The sequence below is a fragment of the Sparus aurata genome, chromosome 10 (genome assembly GCF_900880675.1).
Source record: "Sparus aurata chromosome 10, fSpaAur1.1, whole genome shotgun sequence".
NCBI lineage: Eukaryota > Metazoa > Chordata > Actinopteri > Spariformes > Sparidae > Sparus > Sparus aurata.
The window spans coordinates 33,401,122-33,423,424 of NC_044196.1; the positions used below are offsets into that span (position 1 = coordinate 33,401,122).

A 22,303-nucleotide genomic window follows, 5' to 3' on the forward strand; every position below is an offset into this window, starting at 1 on the left:
CTTGCGGTCAGTGGAAACCACAGTGAAGGAGCGCGGCGCCTGGATGTACACCTCCTTGAGTTTCTCTTCATTATCCCACAGGTAGATCTGCGAGAAGGTGTAATCGCTTATCAGGGCCAGGTAGAACTTTGGAGTCACCGATATAACGTGTCATAGCCAGGTTATTTTCTCTGCAAAAGCACGTGTTTCTGTCAACGGGGCAGGAAGATGCAGACTTGTTCAATTTTTGCAGTTTTAGCACAATAAGAGCACAAAAGCCTGTCGCTGTCAAAATAGAGAGAAAGATGATAAAAGACAAATAGGAAAAAAAAAAAAACTCTAACACCTCTCATAGTCTGAAGACAAATTTATTATCAATGTGATTTGGCTTGTTTTCTTTCATACAACACAATACAAAGAACATTTCAGAAAAACAACAGTATAATATTAGAACTCTCTATATGACCACACATGTATCATCTGTCTGCAAAAACTCGACTAACGTTTGGTAATTCCAATATAATTTCCATATAAAAAGAAAATAATTATAATATCAAGGTTAGATTTGATCTTATTGAGCCTTCACTGTAAAACAAACATGATCAAACATCACTTGTTTTTATAACCAACAGAAAACATGCATGTTGTAAAGCTTTTATATTCCAGTAAATTATTTTAATTACAATATGCATAATGAGAGGAAGCACTTTAGGCTTACTTTTACATTTCTGACACCCTCCTCACTTAAGCAAAGAATTTCAACTCACATTCTCTATTTCTTTTAAGTACAGGCCTTTAAAATCAGCTGTGTCAACGACAGACCAGGGTCAAGGTCCTACTGTTGGAGTTGACGTAGAACTACATCAACACCAATTTATTTACCTGAAGGAGCTTTTTTCAGTGATAGCCCAAAAAGAATGCATTTGTATTTAGTTAATGTGGAAACATCCAGAGACTTGTAGACTTGTCTTTTTACTATACAGATCACTTTAAAGCTCCAGATCAGTGGCAAAATCAGCGAACGTAGAAGTTGGGGTGCTGATTTACAACCACCCAGCATCAGGTCTTGTTGCATTAATGCAGTTCAATCAAATCAACTCGGTTGTGGCAGGACTTTTTCTTTTCTACAGTAAAGACCCTGCTCAATCAAAGTATTGTCACTTTGGAATTGGCTTGGACAGAAGTTGAGATTCTTGAACTGGTCTGCCAACATGATCCTCCTCTGTGGATGGCTTTACAACTCTGGAGAACATTGTTCCAAACATTTCCTTCACAGGCGACCTTAAATTCCACCCTCTGCTGTTGGCAAACAGATAAACACACCCGAAGAGATCTGGAAACATCGACATCAGATCAACGCTGGCTGCGTCCTCGGGACTGCAAATAGATACAAAATTTAATTGCATGACAATTAAATAAACAATAAAGGAGCTGTCAAAAACTGATGTGGCTGTGAAGATCTGTGTGATGGAGGTCAGTAAGAGAGAAAGGATGAACTCATTCCAGGAATCAGGTGAAGTTTGTGTTAACATTGACTTTAGCAACAGACACCAACACCAGCAACCACTTGAGGGGGCAGATGATTCAACAACAGCAGTATTGTAAACATGAAGGCAGTGGAAGTGGGGAGATAGAATGCCACATTTATGACTGAATGTTATCAATAACACCTTTAAGGCCCTTCATCATCTGTAACTCAGTTTGACTTACTAGTGCTCGTGGAGGTTTCGTATGAAGCGCAGGAATGCCAGTGTGCTGTCATCGTATCTATTTTTGGGATCAGCCTTCTTCACCAACTCTGTCAACTGCAACACCAAAAACAACTAGTCATTAAATGGAAATAAGGAATTGAGAAGATCCAGTTGTTGTACAGTTGTCACCTCAGTTTTCCACTGTTTGAAGGATCCATCCCCGACACATTTCTCCAACGAAGAAATTAATTCCTGGTCAGCATCTTTCCACTTTTCCACCTCCTTGATGTTTCCGATCCTTCTCAAGTATTCAAGTCTCCTGAAAAATACAATGTGTTTAAGATGCTCGTTTTGTGAAATGGAAAAAGAGATAACATGGAGTTTTACTAGCCATGTCAGGACTCTGTAGACCACGATGATGGTCCATCACAAGGCACGGTTTTACCATTAAGGCAAAGGTAGGCAATTGCCTTGGGCCCCCAAACCTGCAGGGGCCCCCAACCAGCTGCCCCCTCCCCAACCAGCAGGGGCCCACCATTGTCTTTGTAAATTATAATTGTGTACTTATAAACAGAAAATAAAGAAAACACTACAAAAACAACAAAAAAACATCAGAATGCCCTAATCGTATTACCTGCCCCCCCTCCCCTTTCGTACTGTAATGGACTATTCCATGAGTCATCATGACCGCGAAAAGACGAAAGACGGCAACCAGGAAGTGAAGCGCTGCGGTTTGTTAACGATAGAGGCGTACAGTCCGAGTTCTGGTAAAATGAGCCAAGCGGGTATAAAAAGAGGAAAAAGCGGGAAGAAACTAAAAAGAAAACCGCGACACTAACAAAATTAACACGTTTTTGTTTTTTTACCGTGCCGACACCGGTTGATATAAATGATAACGTTAATGTAGAGGAACAAATCGTTGCAGACTCAGAGCCTGAGGAGCGAGCCGTTCCCGAGCCGTTCCCGAGTCCGATAGTGCAGACAACCCAGTAGAGTTGGTGGAGGAGATGAAGACCTGGTGGTGAGTAGGTCAAATAGACCCCTTCCTTTGACGACGAACGTGATGTTGACCTACTGGAGGATGACCCGGCGCTGCGGCCAAAAGATCTCAATGACAGAGAGGAGCTGCGCAGTTGTTCAGATGGAGACAGACTTTACTAAAAATCAAGACGGTCGGCGATTCACATGCTGTCATCACATCATGCTAATGAAAAACGGGGAGAAGATTAACAGGTCCTGCACAGACGCACAGACACACACACACACACACACACACACACACACTCACACACACGCGCGCTAAGAGCCAGACTTCCAACACTACTCTAACGGCCACAAACGGTCATTTTGACCGCTAGATTTTAAACTCTATATTCTCTCATGTAAATACCCACCTGCGTGATGAATGCATTCATTGTGTCATGATATTTTTTTAAAACGAAATAACACCAAAATGTTAATTTTAACAAATTTGATTATACATTTATCAATATTCATGTCATCGCACACAGTAAACCATAATTATTGCATATATTTACACAATATTTTGATAGAGAAAACTCAGTACACCAACATTAACAATTAAAAGTAACGTATTTGATTGTGAAGTATTTTATATCAACACTTAATAATATATAATAAAATAAGTAATAATAATCGAAAAAGCTGGAAATGAGCTGATATAAAACAACAACAAACAAAGAGCTGTATGTCTGCATGTGTTCCTATGGTTTGGTTAAATTTAAAAAGGTTTCAATTTGAAAATAAATTCACAAATTACTTGAATACATTCTCTTTTTGAAGACCTCGTCTAAAATTTCTGGATTTGATCAATTTTGAGAGAATATTCAGGGGATAATGGTAAAAATGTCAGTGTGGTGTAACCATTAAAACTTGGTATGAAAAACTTGTTCAAAAAGGATGAAATTCTCTTTAAAACACATTATCAAATAGTTTGGCATATTCCTACATGTGTGTTGTTTAACAACGAATAAATTATATGGAACATCATTGTTCTGAATATTATAACGAATTTGGGGAATTGTGTCTGTCAAGTCAACTTCCTAAATTGTCAAGGCGGTGTAACCGACATTCAAAGAGCCATTTTGTTCATTTGTGTAAGAAGACCATGTGGCAGGAAATTATATCACAAAGACGGACCCCTGATGAGCCTGACTGCTGCATGCCAAGGTTCGTAGCTCTCTCTTAAATCTTGATAATTTGACATTTTTAGGGTATGGTCAGGTGTGCTTTGAGTTACATGTCAAATGGTATGACCTTAGGAAATCATTTATAATTCATAATAACTGTAAAAATAAGTATTTATGTGTTTGAAATCTTCACATCAAGGCCATGTGCTTACATAGGTGTCCATTATATTGCCTGTTAAATTTGAATTGAAAAGTCAAATGGTGTAACCGGTTACACCATTTGACTGTTATTACATTCCTTTCGGTTATAGGCTGATTTTGTCAAATATCAGAAGTTTTTTATGCTGATTAAAGATGTAATGTGAACTAACTTACTATGTGGAACTATTTTTAAGTGTTAGTGTTATATTTCTTAGAAAAAAAGTGGCAATTTATCCACAGCTTTATCATCAAAGCTGTGGAAGGTTAGGATAAAATCATTATTTTGCATGGCTTTAATGTTTTTGAAATGTTTAGCTTTAAACACATAATTAATAAATATTTGTATTCCATTCACTTTCAACTTTAAGATGTATATAATATATGTAATTTACTTAATGAAGCAGCAGTGGGTGAACAGTGATCATGTTGAAAATGAACAGCAGCTTTAAAAAGACTTGATACTCCAACAATTGATAAATGTTTGTCAAAGATTATAATTTAGATCAGTTAAATTACATTTATTAACTTTCTATTGTTTCATAATTATTGTAATATAATAGAGCCTCTTTTCCCCCAATAGATGCCATTATCAGGCAAAGAAAAAGTGGCTCGTCACAGAGCACGAGTCAATGCAGATCCTACAGCATTTACCTTGCCAAAAGGCAAGAAAGGTGGTTGTACACACACAGACACACACACACACACACACTGACAGAGACTCACACACACACACACACACACACACACACACACACACACACACATACACATACACACACTTTTCCAGGGAAATACTGTCTACTGTAATGTAGTTATTTAGACTAATTGCTTTCATTTTGCTATTTTACTATTTAGTTATCAAAGGAGAAAAAGAGAGGGAAATACTAAAGATACTCCAATAGCTGAGCTTTCCAAATCAAAGCAGGAGAAGTTGAGGCAAAAGTGGAGAAAGTATCAGCAAGACCACAGAGAACAGAAAAGGGTGCTTGCTGATGTTCTCAACTTAAGCCCACCATCTTTGGACACATCAGATGAGCAAATTCAGCATCTTGAAAATCCTGAGCCCATGCATAATCATTTGGATGATCATGACTATGAGCAGCCAGTTGTAGAGAGGCTGCAAGCATTCTCAACTCCTGCAAATTCAGAGAAGGAAAGAAAGAAGAAATACCATAGCTCAGTGCTGGAGGAGAGGGAAAGGCTGAGGTCTGAACTGCGCAAAGTTAAAAGGGTACTCCAGGCAGCAAAACAAAAGACAAAAGGAAACTGGATTGGCAAAAGAAAAAAAAGAAAATGGTCAGTTAAAAGAGCAAAATGGAAAAAACTAAAAGAAAGCCTCACAAAAGAGAAGAAGAAGTGGCCAGCTTTCTCTGTAGGGATGAGAATAGCCACATGTTATCAGGCAAAAAGGACACAATAACAGCTATGAGACACCTCAGACTGTCTTACAGGCAATTTGTTAGATACTGCCCTTTTTTTATTACACCTGCAAAAGACTGATAGAAATATGTGTGCTTGTATTGACCTTGAAAAGATTAAGCTACTTGTTGACAAACTGTACCACAAAGGCATTCTCCTTACCAACAGAATCTCAAAATTGCTAGCAACTATTGCATGTGACACGACCAACAAGAAATAGATGTATGTGCTGCTACAATGAGACTGAGTTTGAAGGACCTCTGGTGGATATTGTTTTAACATGGCAGCAGTGGTCCAGGGTAGTCACATCTGAAGAAGGCAAAACCTTTGCTAACTTTGCAAAAGTCACACAAAGTGGAAAGTGTGATGATCTGCTGGCTTTGCTTAACAAAAAGCTAGACTCTCTAGCTAAGCACCAATTCAACTGGCTCCACCAGGTCAAAACATTCAGAGAGCTAAAAGAAACATTACGAAAGGATGAAATCTGCATTCATGTAGACTTCTCTGGGAACTATGGCTGTAAGCTCAGCAGCTGAGGTACTTTACAGTTTCCTGAAGGATCAGCCCTCAACCATCAAGTACTTTTGGATATCGGAGGAAGCCATTGTGAAGTACGATGAATAAGTCCCAACAAATGTCCCAGCCGTAAAAGGTACACTGAAAATCCATCAAGTGACCTCTGAAGAGCCAGCTGTGATTCAGTGTAAGGAAATCTCATGTTTCTGTGCAAGACCTGATATCTGCAAGTGCTATGATCCAAGCCCAGCTGATTTCCGCAACCTATCAGAAGATCTTCCTTCAACATCTACCAACTGTCAGCAGGATCTGAAAGGCAAGTTCATTCTGGTCAGATATGAAAGTAAGCCTTTCGTGGGACAGGTCATCCAGGTGGTGGGCGAAGAAGTGGAAGTGAGCTGCATGCAACAGTAAGAAGAATGTCTTCACCTGGCCTCATCCACCTGAAATCCTATTCTATTATGAGTCTGATGTGCTGCACCAAATCTCCGAGCCAGAACCTTTGAACTCACGTCATTCAAAACTCATGACAGACGACTGGAAAACATTTCAAACCATACACGTTTAACACATTCATTCATTGCAGTCAGGTTCATTCACATGATTTTTGGATGTTTGTTTCTTAAATTAATTCATAAAAGAACATTCACATTTTTCGTTTCGTTTTTCGTTTCCGCTTTTCCGTGAGGGTCGCGGGATGTTGCCGCTTTTTATCCCCCTGAGGGGGGCTTACTGGGGCCGAATCCAGTTCCACTCACTGGGCGAAGGCCAGGGTACCCCCTGAATGAGTCGCCAGCTCATTGCAGGACCCTTACTGATGGCAGTGGCTGCCACGCAAGGTGCCAACTGCACATCAGGAGCAATTCTGGGGTTCAGTATCTTGCTCAGGGATACTTAAACATGTAGCTCAGTCCCGCCCAGGGGAGCCGGGGATTCGAACCAGCGACCTTCCCACTGAGCTACAGCCGCCCAGTGAGATGATTTTTGGATGTTTGTTTCTTAAAATTATGTTCTTTTATGAATTAAAAGAAATGGAAAAAAAAATATTAAAAATGAATGTTTGTTTCTTAAATTAATTCATGAAAGAACATGAGTTCACATGATTTTTGGAAGTTGTTTTTTGAATGATTTCATAATAGAACAGTTAGTTCACATGGCTTTTGTTGCCATGTTTGTTTCCTAAACTGTTTCCTACAGAAAACACCCAATTCTTGTTGTTGATGTTTTTTCTTCATTGAAAATAATGAAAGGCACAAGGTCAATTGACCTTGTTGACTGTCATGCTTGATTTGTAGTGGCAGTTTCTTCTGTAAAAGCAACATGGTCAGGTGGTGTAACTGGTTTTGTCAATTGGTGTAACCAGTATTTTTCATAAAAATATTGTAATTTACAGGAAAATTCATGGGGAATAAGATGTAATCCTCTGTTGCAATGTATAACCATATTTTTTAACAGTTGATACATAATTTGTCAAATTCTATTCAGCATTTGTCCTGGTCTGTATTGCAAATACGCATTAAAATTCTATTTAAAATAATCAAATCAAATTCTACAAACAAATCTATTTCAGGTAATATATTAAAATTAAGTAACTGTTTTTATAATTACACTTGCATACACTCTAGGTTAAAATACATATTTAATATTTCTCCTTTTGTTGTGGTTACACCACTTGACATTTTCAGGGGTAACCCATCTTTCCTTTTGTAAAAAAATGTTCAAAATCTATTTGGAATTACATGAAACCAACAGAATTACAAGATATAAATGTTTGCAAACCTAATACAAGCTTTTAAAACTATTTATTAAAACATTTTTGAATTGCTCATGATGCAAACTCTTATTTGTCACTGACCCACATATTAGAATCTCCAGTATTAGCATGCTATGATGCAAGACTAAGATGGTGACCATGTTAAACAATATACCTTCTTAGCATCAGCATGTTAGCATCACTTAGAGCAGCCTCACTGAGCCACTCATGGGCATCGACTCTTGTTAACACAATGCGAGCTGCTATACACGGGAATAAAAGGTGACAATGAAACTGATGCTACCTGTCAGGTTTCCAGAAGAAGGGATGACTCAAGCATTCTTCCACTGTTGGTCTCTTTTTTGGTTCCTTATGGATCATCAACTCGATGAGGTCCTTTGCCACCGAATCTTCAACATGGTCCAACATGTACAAACCTTCATCAATGTTGTACTCACATTTATGAAGCTTGTCGCCGAAAGGATGGTGTCCTCCAGAGAGGATGTAATAAATCAGCATCCCTGCCACCTAAAAATTGAACAGATCATTTGAGCAATGATAGGAGTATTCTTCAATTATTCATCAATGCAGTTTGTGTTGTAGTAAAACTGACCTGTACATCAGTGTTTGACTTGTATCGTATGTCAGCTTCGTCTGTTAAAGTCTCCCTGGCCTTCCAGCATCTTGTTCCTGCACTGCCTGTGCAATAAGTTGTTTGGCCCTTGAGTAACCGTCTACTGATGCCAAAATCTGCTAATCTCGCCCTCCCGTTAACATCTACGGGACAAATAAAAAAAAAAGGTATAATAATTAAAATTTGGAATACTGTTACAGTCATTCTGAATTTCTGATTTAATTTCATTACTCCAATACATTTTGAACTTTTCCTTACCAATCAAAACATTCTGTGGTTTGAGATCACGGTGGACAATTGGAGGATTTTGACAATGAAGCACTTTTAAACTCTCCAGAAACTGACAGACAAGTTTCTCTTTCTGCAGACCACCATCATTTTTTCTGATGCATTCTTCCAGGGTGTCTTCACAAAGCTGAAGACCAAGATATCCAAAGTTCTCATCCTCTGCAAAGTCAACGTATCGTACAATAGATGGATGATCAAGTTCTGGAAGTCGTAGAAATCCCTCCTCATTCCTCAGCGTTTGATAGTTGCTTTTTTTCATTCTCTTGATAGCAACCTCAGTGCCATCATCTCTCAGCCCCAAGAAGACGTCAGTACCATCACTGCCCTCTGCTATGCGGAACTCTTCATCATTCACATACTTCATGCTCCCAACTCTGGTTACTCTGCTTCCATCAGTGCTAACCAGATTCTCTAATTTTTTTCTCCACCTCTTGCTGATTTGTAGCCATGTGTGTGTATCTGATGACACAGTGGTGTTGGAGTGGAGTGGCTGAACATTTGAAGTTGACTCCACAACAGGAATTGATGTTGGATCAGTTGTTTCACTCAAATACTTGTCATTTGGGTCTTCTTCCTTGTCTGATATGTCAATATTCTTGTTATTCTTTGTCTTCTTGTTGGTCTTCTCTTTCCTCGGCCCAGGTGAGGCTGTACAGTCCTCACGTTCCACGTTTGGTTTGCTAAAATAATTGTTCAGTCGTCTGAGAACTTCTTTCAGCTTGTCATTGTTGGTCATTTCTGCAGACATCAGTATGTCCTCAGGCACTGCAGTTATCCCCACTGATGTAAAGATTTCACCCACATGTTCAACTGAAAGTAAGTTTGCAAATACACCATATGTGAAGACTCTGATCTCTGAGTGGTGATGGACCTTGACAAAAGGAGCAACTGCTTTGCACAATTTCTTGACAAAGTTCAGATCCCAGCCATCTGTGCCTTTTGTTTTCTGTGTTATCACATACAGTGTTTGCAGAACAGTTTCACACACATCAGGTCTCTCTTTTAAGCGAAGCCTGTCCAGTAGTTTGGGGACTAAAGCTTGTGCTTGTTCATTTGTTATTTCCTCCACAGTACACAGAACTGCATGTAAAGTAATAATAGTGTCATGTACATATTCCTTGCGAATGTTTGGAATGCGTCTGACTGCTCCTTCAATGTAGGTGTTCAGATTTCCAGTGTCCTTCAGCCATTTGATACTTCCCTGGCGGTATTTCTCTCCATCTGGCCCAGGTTCAGTAAAAAGAACTTCATTAATGGTCAGATGGGTCTGAGGATGCTCCAACAGCATGTGACTGTGAAAAGTTTTGAACACTTGTTCTGGTGTTTTACTTTGCACAGCAATTTCCACATCAAGAAAATATCTGATTTCAGAGCATAATTTATCTCCTTTCGATGCGAGCTTGTGAATCAGCCGAGTTATTTTCACATTGTCAGTCACATGTTGAGGATGAGTGCCATCTAAGTGTGTCACCAATGCACCAGCAGAGATGAGCACTTTTGCAACGTCATGTCGGTTGTTGATGGCAGCAGTGTGCAGTGGTGTGTATGGATGTAGATCCCATCCATCTGGATAAGCTCTTGCTTCAAGCAGTTCCTCCACAAAATCAAGTGGTGCATCATACATTGAGACATAATGCAGAGGTGTGAAGCCTTGCTCTGAAACATTGTTTGGGTTTGCACCCTGCCGCAAAAGGAAAGTAAAAATATCCCAGTTGTGAGTTACAACAGCAGCAGTCAGTGGGGTTATGTAGTCATTACACGTTGTGCATGGGTAAAGTTCATTTATGTCGTTCTCCTTAAGTAATCTTTTTAGCCTCTTGAGGTTGTTGTCAAATACACACTGTATTATACGATGTGTTCCTGTTGGGGGTGCTGCCAGTTGGAACTGTGGGTTGATATTCATTTCTTTTCTTCAGTGTAACTGTGAAAAAGAAAAAGTTATAATATTACTGTTATATGAGGTATGAATCATATCATTTTCACATTAAATCTTATTTAAAATAATTTTATTAAGGTGAGGTACAAATCCATCACAAGCCATTCCCTGTAATGACATATAAGTACCAGAAGTAATGCAAAATAATTTCTACAACTTGAAAAGTCATCCAGCTACTACACTTGTCCTAACTTTTGTTAAGATTTATTCATTTAAATTTCACCTGACCACTGTGACAAATCACTATGCCCTCATGACCACCTGCCCAGAGATTCCTGTGCACTCTATCCACTTGTCTGATTTATGCACACTGATTTGAGTCTAAGACACTGTTATACAATTGTCATGCACCAATACACTGTATTATTAAAAGAGCTGTACATATCCTATTGATAAACGAGATAGGTTGCAAGCATTTGTCCTTTTTATGGGGGGTTAATACATTGGAGAGAAAAGCCAGGGTATGAGAAAGAGCACAGCTGCTTTCCAATGGACAGGCAAAGTTCAAGAGATAACACTTGTTTCGCACAGAAGCATCGAGGTGAGATTTAGAGAGTCAGCCAGTTTCAAACAGAGAAAGTCCTTGATCAAGCTTTACTTAATGATACAATTCTAAATAAATGGTAAAAAGTAAGTTGTAGTTTGTCTTATCTCAAATGAACAAATACGTAGTGCAACACCTTTCCCTCACTGAACTTTAGAATTTAAACTTCCTCCTTCAGGTCTGCAACAGGAGTTAAACTTTGAATAAGCAGAGCTGTGGACTTTTCATTAATAGACTTTGGTGGTCGCAGGTACAAGGTGAAATATTGTGTTTTCATGTAAACTTTCATTCTGATAACTTCAAATAACCACAAGAGTGAAAACTAAAGGCGAGTAGGTCAACATGACTGTGTTTGTTTAAGGTGAGCACACTGATTATTGGTCGTGAATAACCGTCTGTTATTTTGACCTCAATCTTTTCCACATTTTTCAATGTATTCACTCCATTAAAACACAAAAATATTCGTCTCAATTGGGAATTCACTGTCTATTTTACTCATCGATAACATTCATAATTACAAAGATAATCGATGTTTGTCTGCCATTTTTTCCATTCAAGCAGAGGATGATGAATGTTAAATAAATCCCACATTCAACCTCGACTTCAACTCGCCCTTGTTTCCACAATCGCTGCTCAAGCAGACAAATAACAATTCAAACTCTATAAGCTGCTTTTCCACACTATTCAAGCAACACTGCAGTTTGGCCCACAGCTTGTATTCTGTTTTTTTAATTTCACATCTGGAAGTTCTTCTGAACTCCCCTTCTATGATTTACAGTACAATTTGAAGGTTAATGTTAAGAGAATTGTAGGAAAATGAACTTACAAAGTTTAAGTAGTGTGTACCGTAGTATGAATTATGTTGATCAAAACTTAACAAGCTGTGCTTTATCTGTGTTTCTTCCTGCTTCTCCCTCTGTCCCGAGAAAGGAAAGACCTGTTAGATGATGGGTTGGGCTTTTACAGGAAGTGGGAGGACTATCCCCTTGTAGTTTTTTAACCCTTTGTTAGGTCAAAAATGACCTGGTGACATTGTTTTCTTGCAATATCTTCTATCTTCTTTATATCTGACCCACTAATGGAAGAGTGTAGGGTCCAATCACCTTTCTTTAGAGCAAAGCTGGTCTAGTAGTTGGGGGACTAAAGCTTGTGCTTGTTCATTTAGTATTTCCTCCACAGTACACAGAACTGCATGTAAGATAATAATAGTATCCTTTACATGTTCCTTGTGAATGTTTCATTGTCACCTTTACATGTTCCTTCAGTGTCCTTCAACCATTTGATATTTCCATGGCGGTATTTCTCTTCATCTGACCCAGTTACAGTAAAAAGAACTTCAGTCATGGTCAGATGTGTCTGAGGATCCTCCAACAGCATGTGACTGTCAGAAGTTTTGAACACTTGTTCAGGTGTTTTACTTTGCTCAGCAATTCCCACATCCAGCAAATATCTGATTTCAGAGCATAATGTATCTCCTTTCCTTCCTTCCTTTTAAAGTTGTGAATCATCTGACTTATTTTTTCATTGTGAGTCACATGTTGAGGATGAGTGACAAGTAACTCGGTCACTGCTGCACCAGCAGAGATGAGCACATTCACATCATCCTCTCTGTCATTGATGGCAGCAGCTTGCAGTGGTGAGTATACCTGTAGATCACATCCATCTGGATTAGCTCTTGTTTCAAGCAGTTTCTCCACAAAATCAAGTGATGCTTTATATAGTGACACATAATGCAGAGGTGTGAAGTTGTTCTGTGAAATATTGTCTGGGCTTTTGTTACCGGCTCCAGACCTAGGGGTAATCTGGGCCAGTAGCAAAGGTTACACAGGCTAGAGAGCACTGTGTAGCCAATATTATAAAGATATTTCTGTGGATGATATAGAGAGAGGACAAAAGTTATCGTCTTGCTCAGGCCAGTGCTCGTTTATTTTCTGTCAGTTCAACATAAAACTCTCACATCAGCTACTCCGACTTTCTGATTCAATTCATATTCCATTCATACGACACTAAAACATATAACAAATAAAATAACAAATATTAACACCAGACTCACAATAAACACTATAAACATTCTGCCAAAAGAAATGTGAGAACACAAAAGTAGATATGAACTCAAAATAATCTCACTTATTTTCCACACAAACATAATAGACAAAAAATAATGTAACTCAACACATACACAATTACTATACTCACTCTCACATTCCTTCACATTTAACACATTCATTTCATTCAGACTTGTCTACATTTGATCGTATGCTTAAGGCTTTTCTGCCACATACACAACTGATCTTACACTTGCACTTAACTTCCGCGGTTAGCATGTGTGGCGTGACCCTGCACATGTTGGCTAGCAACTCGAAACTGAACTCGTCTGAAAATAGCGTCTTTCTTCACTTTTAACTTACAACTAACTGGCTCTAACTCTTAACACTCATGAAAACATTATGTTCCCTAATACATATGTGGGTAACTTACAAAACTAGTACAGACATCTGAGATTCACAAAGTACATATTCAACATTGCGACACTCGTCGCGATACGAAGCTTTACACTTCGGCTTTCAACACGGTGTAAACATCTCAAAAACACACAAAAACCTTCCAGGACGATTAATACAGTAGTGATATTAGATACACAACTGAGCTAAACATAGAAAAACAAGTTTTATCGTACCTGTGGATGATATAGAGAGAGGACAAAAGTTATCGTCTTGCTCAGGCCAGTGCTCGCTTATTTCTGAGCTGCGCATGAGCAGAGCACGTAGCTGAAATCTCCCTAATGAATCCACAGCAGCACCAGAGCGCCATCTGCTGACTAGTTTGGGTATAACCGGTGTTAGTTCATTCAAATAATTACAAAAAAATAGGGGGGTGTCTGTTCAAATCAAAACTTAAAATGTGGCATTTCCAACCCACTACACTTTCACCCTGCTGCACAAGGAAAGTAAAAATTTCCCTGTGATGAGTTAGTTCATTAAGTTTCAGTTTTGGTCAGTCAAGGAAAAAAAGATGATCAGGTCACTCCTCCAAATCCAGACTTGTTCAATTTCTTGCAGTTTAAACACAATAAGAGCACAAAGCCTGTTACTGTTTAAAAAATAAAGAGAGAAAGATTATAAACGACAAATAGTTAAAAAAAACTCTAACCACTCTTATAATTCCCACATCACATTGTGATATTTCAGTGTTTATAAATGATGATACTGTATCACTCACTGGTGCTTTTAGATGAAGCGCAGTCCTCCCAGTGTGTTTTTCTGGGTAGGCTTGGTTATGGGTATCCATCTTATTGATCAACTTTGATGGAAACTGCAACACCTCAAATAATTATTATGAGTTGTTAATAACTGTCTCGTGCTGCTGTTCTCAAACTGTGGTGGTATGTGAGCTCCCTCTAGTGGTATGCACAGGAATCCAAGGAACATTTATAAAAAAATAAAATACATCAAAAACGTTTAGGAACATATAGTTCTTCATAAAATACAACAGAACTGTGAATGGCTATGACTAAACTGAAGTGTAATTCAAAAATAAGTTTTTCTTTCCTGTATTGAATATTTTTTTGTTTCAGCATGCTATATAGTCACATACATACGACATCCATGACTGCAGTAAATACCAAGCAACAACCTCGAGGGCTGAGAAATGAAGCCAATGCAGGAGTAACATAAATTGCAGTCCCTCGAATGGCCACTTGAGGCTGACTCCAAAAGTGAGTCAATTTCCACTGCATCTCCATCTTTTTTTCTGTCTGTCTACCTTACTCTCTCTTCCTGTTCACAGTTAGTAAGATCAAGTCATTCCCCAGAAATGAAGATGAAGTTGCAGTGCACTACAAAAGTTCAGGGCAAAGATAACACGAGCTCCTTTAGAGTACGTGGGCATTAGTCAAGTTAATGCCCTGTCTACACAATATTATGAATATTTTGTGTGCAACAAAGAAAGTATGGGAAGTAATTTATCCTGTGAGGGGAGACTAGATGTTCAATTTATGTTGCGCTATATTTTAGCAGCCATAACCTGAACATAACATAACAGAACATAACGAAACATTTCTTCAAATCATATTTTCATACATCAATTGCTGAACTCTTACTCATTGTGTATTCAGCGTGTGTAAAACAAACTCAAGAAATAATCAGAAATCTCTTATATTTATTTAAGTTGTAAAAATACATATATATATTCAATACTATTAAATTAATGAACAAGGTCTCTCCATGGACTGTTTCAAAATCCATGGTGTGAGGTGGGAAAAGTTCTGGGTTTTGGGTGAGTTGGCATAGAATGACCCAATGACCCATTATTAAATAACAAATATGTAATAGAATAAATAACACATTTTTGGTGCACTGCAAGAGGAGAAATGATCTTAATTTAAGACATCTTGAAATCATACTAAACATAATTATTTAGGTCCTCAAGTTTAAACTTGTTTTATATTCTGAGAATAACTTCCAATATGCAAAAAATGAAAACAGAATGTGTATGTTGTTAAGGTTTATGTGGAAAACTTATCTTAAATTAGATGAATTAAAAAAACAACTTTGACACAATTGTTCTCACTTCAGTATAAGAATGTAATGCAACACAAAGGTGTTACCAGGGGAGATTTGGTCGTAGCATGTACATATGGGCACACACATACTGAAAACTTAAACAGCAATGCACATGACACTGCATATAAGCATATGGGGAAGAGGCAAACAATATGTGTAACTCAGTCAGTGTCATTTCTCTGTCAATATTATCAAGAGAGTCTGGAATCTTTCCAAGGTATAAAAACACTGATCCAGTCTGTAGTTGTTTTTAAGTTAACTTAACTTCAAGTCACTGGCTGGAGACTGCTGAACCTTGTAGAGTGTGAATTGCTCTGTAGATTGCATCAAGCAGTTGGAGGTGATGTCTTCTCTTTGACACATTTCCTTCAAGGGGTCTCCGAATTCCACCCTTGTGTCTTAGCAAACTTCCAAACACATCCAAAGAGATCTGGAAACATTGACATCAAATCGACTCTGGCTGCCTCCTTGGTACTACAGAGGAAAAGGAACATATTTATTACAGTGGATATATAGTAGATGGATATATAGTAGGTGTATAGTATCAACATGTAGTGGAATGTAATAGACATTATTAAAAACTTATGAAGAACTTTAGTGACATTTTAAGGCCCTTCACCACTTTTAACTCACTAGTGCTCATGAAGGTTTCGGATGAAGCGCAGTAATCCCAGTATGTGATCAGGGTAGGCTTTGTTCTTGCCCTCCATCTTCTGGACCAACTCTGGTGGGAACTGCAAAGGAAAATATAATTAAGATTGAATCATACGTAAAACATACCATAAAGTAGAAATAAGAATTACAGTGTGACAGTTTTTATGTTGCAGTCACCTTATTTTTCCACTGTCTGAAGGATCCATCCCTGGCGTATTGTTCCATTGCACCAATCCGTTCCGGGGCAGCATTTGAATACTTTGCCACCTCCTCTCTGTTGCCAGTCCTTCTCAAATATTCAACTCTCCTGAAAAACAGTTTATTTTTGGATATTTGAATTGCAAAATAAAGAGAAGAGACCTTAAAAAATAATATTCATTGAAAATAGTGTTAGAGATTGAAACCGACAAGTCAGTGGTTGTCAAACCATATTTCATAACCTCTAACTAGGCATAGCATGGATCTTTACACCAACATGCCTACTTGACTGAACATGAACACTGTTTAGCATGTAGGTGCTCTATAAAGCATTAGCTGGGCATGGAGGTCCTTACTGCAGTGTGCTCTGTCTGAACTGCCCAATTGGTCAACATGGGAGCTGAAAGGATGTAGGCAGCACTTTGCTGCACTCCCAGCTTGATATGTAAAGGACAGAAATGAGTAGGGTACGCCAAAGAGTAAAATGTAAAAGTTCCTATACTGTGTATAGCCCACTTCTCGATTATTGTTTAGTTGTTATATCTGCTTTTTAGAGGCCTTTAACAAACACCATCTCCAATAAGCACAAGTGATGTATGTGGTCTGCAACAGTGTTTGGAGGGTGTTCCAGGTGAAGTGGTCCTCAAGGGATAATATTTCACTCTTGACCACAATTTGAAACCAACCAGATGAGTGCTAAAAATGAATGAAAATAAGAAACAGGAAATTTAAGTCATCAATCTATCAATCATTCAGGTTTTCTTCTTTACCTGTCAGTGGTCCAGAAGAAGGGATGACTCAAGCATTCTTCCACTGTAGGTCTGCTCTCTGGTTCTTTACTGATCATCAACTCGATGAGGTCCTTTGCCACCAAATCTTCAACATGGTCCAACGTGTAGAAACCTTTATGAATGTTGTACTCACATTCAAAGGGTTTGTCGCCAAAAGGATGGTGTCCTCCAGAGAGGATGTAATAAATCAGCATTCCTGCCACCTTGAAAATTAAGAGAACAGTTTGCAATATAGGAAGTATTTTCTCCAAGTCATCAATTGAGTTTACATAGCAGTAAAACTGACCTGTATATCTGTGCTCCGCTTGTATCTTATGTCAGTTTCTCCTGTTAAAGTCTCCCTGGCCATCCAGCATTTAGTTCCTGCTCTGCCTGTGCGACAAGTTGTTTGTCCTGTGGATAACTGTCTACTGATGCCAAAATCTGCTAGTCTCGCCCTCCCGGTAACATCTGCAGGACAAATCACAGAAGACGATCTCAGACATTAAAATTATGGTTCATACTTAAATTCAAATAATGTTGTTATTTTCAAATATTTTAAACTTTTCTTACCAATCAAAACATTCTGTGGTTTGAGATCACGATGTAAAATGGGTGGATTATGACAATGAAGCGCCTTTAAACTCTTCAGAACCTGTTTGACAAGTTTCTTTTCCAGCACCTTTCTTTTTTCTTTCTTATTTTCATCTTTATGTAAACCCAACTCTTTTGTGACATATTCTTCCAGGGTGTCTTCACAAAGCTGAAGACAAAGATATCCAAAGTTCTCATCCTCTGCAAAGTAAAGGTATCGTACAATGGATGGAATTTGAAGTTCTGGAAGTCGTAGAAATCCCTCCTCAGTCTTCAGCTCCTGATAGTTGCTTTTAGTCATTCTCTTGATAGCAACCTCAGTGCCATCATCTCTCAGCCCCAAGAAGACTTCAGTACCATCACTGCCCTTCGCTATGCGGAATTCTGCATCATTCACATAAATCATGCTCCTAATTGTGGTTACTCTGCTTCTATCAGTGCTAACCAGCTTCTCTAATTTTTCTCTCCACCTCACGCTGACTGGTCGCCATTCATCTGTTAACACATCATTTTGGTCGTCTTGTTAGGGCCCGAGCAGGTCATCGACCTGTGAGGTCCCTATTGTAATTGGAAGGACTAGTGTACCGCTTTAACTGCAGTTTTGGAGGCCTGAACATACCCAAAAACTCACCAAATTTGGAATATACGTCACATCTAGTGAAAAATTTGATAATTTAATGCCGTTGGGCGAGGTCGTGACCTGCGGGCTCTGTAGCGCCCCCTAATGTTCCTCCCTGCCTTCCACATGCACGTAGATGAACGAAATTCGGTACGCTGATTCATCGTGAGCAGACGCACAAAAAAGTCTGTGGGGACCATACTGTCACTCCAACAGGAAGTCAGCTATTTAGATGTGTGGCGGCGTTTTTGTCCAATTCATGCCTACTTTGAAAATTATCTTGTCCTAGAGCTTAAACACCACAGTCTTAAAATTAACTCAGTAATTTTCTTCATGTCTTGAAGAACAAAAGTTATTAAAATCTTTCAGCTGCGACATACTTTAGTGGGCGGGGCAGTGGAAACCATTTTTTTCCCTCGCGGTCAAGCATCGAGGCTTTATAACTTTAACATACAATTACCTATCCACACCAAACTTCTATTTAGTGTAGAGGGTGTCTCCCCAAATAAATCTCAGCATCAATACTAAGTCGGCCATTTTGATTTTGGACGCCATTTTGAAATATTGCCAATCTTCGTACTTAAATTATCTCCTCCTACAGATGTAACACCACCGACTTCAAAGTCACTCAGTAGCATCCTCTGACCTTGAAGATGAAAAGTTATTAAAATCTTTATCCTACGTCATTCCTGCTGGCAGTTGCGGAGCCCGCCATAACAATCCTTCGCCATGAAGCATCAAGTCCTGATATCTCCTTCATACTATTTCCTGGCTCGGCCAAATCTAGAGGGAATCTAGAGGGAGTCGCCCTGAATAGATCTGTGCATCAATACTGTGTCATATCCATAGCGCCACCCACTGGAAACCCACTGGAAACATGAAGTAAGTTTTATCGCAGTCAATTTTGGCGCCCTACATGCATGTACATGAATGAAATGTGGCATGCATGTGTGTTATGAGAAGACGCACAAATGACTCATTTACACCCACACTCTCAGTCCAACAGGAAGTGGTCTATTTAGCTTAGAAGCACATGAATGTATGATGTACGTGATACAAGTCGCCACTAGATGGCACTGTTGTCTTTCAAGGCACATGTATCCTATCTAGATAACCTCTGAATGATTCCATTCAATTCCAGTAAGTCAGCCGCATATTCATCAGATTTTATTGAAACTTCAAAAGGTGGCAGCATGCACTTCTTGGAAGAAAAACTGGTAAACAAAGCAGAACTTAGATCAAAAGCTTGACACTGATAAACAGCCATAAATACATTTTTGAAAGAGGGCAAGTGAAGCATTATTCTGCACATATTTATGTGCAGTGATGACAAACATAGTCAGATGTACATGGTATTTGCAGGTAGTTTTGTCTGAATTGCATGTTACAACAGGGCATATTTGAATGGTAATGGGTTGAGCCACATAATGGATAAGTGAGTGGTAGTGAGCCACAGCACACAATTTTCAAATAAGCCAATTTGCTAAGAATGCCATTTGCGTGTTGTGTCTGCCCTGTCAATGTGGCACACAACAAGATGTGTGTAGTTGTGATTCTGCCCAACTCTTCCGCGATGAACGAAGTGAATTCCACTTCGATATGAAACAACTGAGTGAGTTCTTTGGTTAAACACCGCTACTGCAGGACGCTCGTCAAACCTGGTCACTTGACCGCTGTCCCTTTCCAAAAGGAAGAATCACATCTGGCTGCACTCCACTACCTATCTAAATCTGTGGCATTCCACTTCCATCCTCCCCTATGATGCGCTGCCTTCCTGCCTTCACGGTGACAACAGAAGGCAGTGTCTTATCTGCGCCGGTGGTCGAGTGGTTGGAGTGCATGCCACATACGCAGTGGACCCAGGTTTGAATTTAGGGCGGAGGAAGTTTACTGCAAGCCACAACCCCCCCTTCTCTGTCCCACTTCCAATCTAGAGAAGGCCGTAACACTTCACACAATGTAACGGTGCAGAATCGATTGTCAAAACGTACCCGATTATTAAATGTTTTAGAAATCATTCACCTGCAGCCCATTAGGATTTCTGTGGATTGCACGAAGTTGTTCTGACTTCACCTGAAAGCGCTTGATACTGGCAGGGGCAACCCACCGCGTTACAAACACACGTTGGGAGAAGAGGCTGATATTCACCCCCGGCGTGCACCGTCCCAAACGCAGGCGGTTGCCGCCTCCGTGAACAACGATCGAGGAACGGGGCTTAAGCCGCGGCGCGTTTGGACGGCGGCACGCCCCGACGCGCGCGCGGACTGCGAGGGCCCGTTCATCACTGCTTGCAGTTTTAATTCTTGTTGCTTTTCCATCTTTTTCTTGGACTCAGGTGAGGCTGTACAGTCCTCACATTCCTGGTTTGGTTTGCTGAAATAACTGTTCAGTCGTCTGAGAACTTCTTTCAGCTTGTCATTGTTGGTCTTATCTGCAGACGTCAGTATGTCCTCAGGCACTGCAGTTATCCCCACTGATGTAAAGATGTCACCCACATGTTTAACTGAAAGTAAGTTTGCAAATACACCATATGTGAAGACTCTGATGTCTGAGGGGTGATGGTCCTTCACAAAAGGAGCAACTGCTTTACATAACTTCTCGACAAAGCTTCGATCCCAGCCATTTGTGCCTTTTGTTTTCTGTGTTATCACATACAGAGTTTGCAGAACAGCTTGACATATATCGGGTTTCACCCATGAGCAAAGGTTGTCCAGCAGTTTGGGGATCAAAGCTTCTGCTTGCTCATTTGGTATCTCTTCCATTGTACAGAAAACTGCATGCAAACAATCGATCGACCTCTTTAATTCTGTCTTTGGGATGTTTGAAAGGCGACTGACTGCACCTGTAATATAGGTGTTTACTTTTTCAGTGTCCTTCAGCCATTTGACACTTCCCTGGCTGTATTTTTCTTTACCACGGCCAGTAAAATTAAAGAGCATTTCAATAATGGTCAGATGGGTCTGAGGATTCACCCGCAGCATGTGGAAGTCAAATGTTTTTAACACTTCTTCAGGTGTTTTTCTTTGCATTGCAGTTTCCAGATCCAGGAAGTATCTCATTTTGCGGCATAATTCATCTCCTTCTGATGCGAGCTTGTGAACCATCTGACATATTTTTTCATTGTAAGTAATATGTTTAGAATCAGTGTCAGGTAATAATGTCACCAGTGCACCAGCAGAGCTGAGCTTTTTCATGACATCATCCCTGCCACTGATGGCAGCAGTTTGCAGCGGTGTGAATCGCTGTAGTCCACGAATATTCCATCCATCTGGATTAGCTTTCCACTCAAGCAGGGTGTCCACAAAAACAAGCGATTTGTCATTTGATAGTGAGACATAATGCAGAGGTGTCAAGTCATTTTGGGATTCAGTGTTTGGGTCTGCACCCTGCTGCAACAGGAAAGTAAAGATATCCCACTTGAAAAATAAAACGGCAGCAGTCAGTGGAGTTATGAGGTCATTACACTCTGTGCATGGGTAAATGTCATTAATGTTGTTCTTCTTTAGTAATTTTTTTAGCTTCTTGAGGTTGTTGTCAATTACACACTGTATTATAGGATGTGTTTCTTTTGGGGGTGCTGGCAGTTGGAGGTGTCCGGTTATATTCATTTCTTTTCTTCAGTGTAACTGAAAAAGAAAAGGTTAGAATATTACTGTTACATGATCTATGAATCATATCATATTCACATTAAATTATATTCAACAACCTTGTATTTAGGTGGGGCACAAATCTATCAGAAGACATTCCCTGTAACTACATATAAGTACCAGAGAAAACTTGAAAACTCATCTAACT

The 22,303-nt window shown here is 39.4% G+C and overlaps 2 protein-coding genes across 2 annotated transcripts; both read right to left on the minus strand.

The window, feature by feature from the left end:
* Positions 1 to 328: 328 nt before the first annotated feature.
* On the minus strand, positions 329 to 12,034 carry LOC115590289 (probable serine/threonine-protein kinase ireA). Its single transcript, XM_030431620.1, has 7 exons — positions 11,938 to 12,034; positions 8,602 to 10,552; positions 8,323 to 8,486; positions 8,014 to 8,237; positions 1,860 to 1,989; positions 1,690 to 1,784; positions 329 to 1,356 (listed from the first exon to the last, which is right to left on the minus strand). The coding sequence occupies exons 2-7, from the start codon at positions 10,532 to 10,534 to the stop codon at positions 1,137 to 1,139; spliced, it is 2,766 nt and encodes a 921-aa protein (XP_030287480.1). The 5' UTR covers positions 10,535 to 10,552; positions 11,938 to 12,034; the 3' UTR covers positions 329 to 1,136.
* A 3,215-nt stretch (positions 12,035 to 15,249) lies between these two features.
* Positions 15,250 to 18,405, minus strand: LOC115590300 (serine/threonine-protein kinase/endoribonuclease IRE1-like). Its single transcript, XM_030431640.1, has 6 exons — positions 17,869 to 18,405; positions 17,603 to 17,766; positions 17,296 to 17,519; positions 16,505 to 16,634; positions 16,307 to 16,407; positions 15,250 to 16,147 (listed from the first exon to the last, which is right to left on the minus strand). The coding sequence occupies exons 1-6, from the start codon at positions 18,293 to 18,295 to the stop codon at positions 16,042 to 16,044; spliced, it is 1,152 nt and encodes a 383-aa protein (XP_030287500.1). The 5' UTR covers positions 18,296 to 18,405; the 3' UTR covers positions 15,250 to 16,041.
* Positions 18,406 to 22,303: the final 3,898 nt, after the last annotated feature.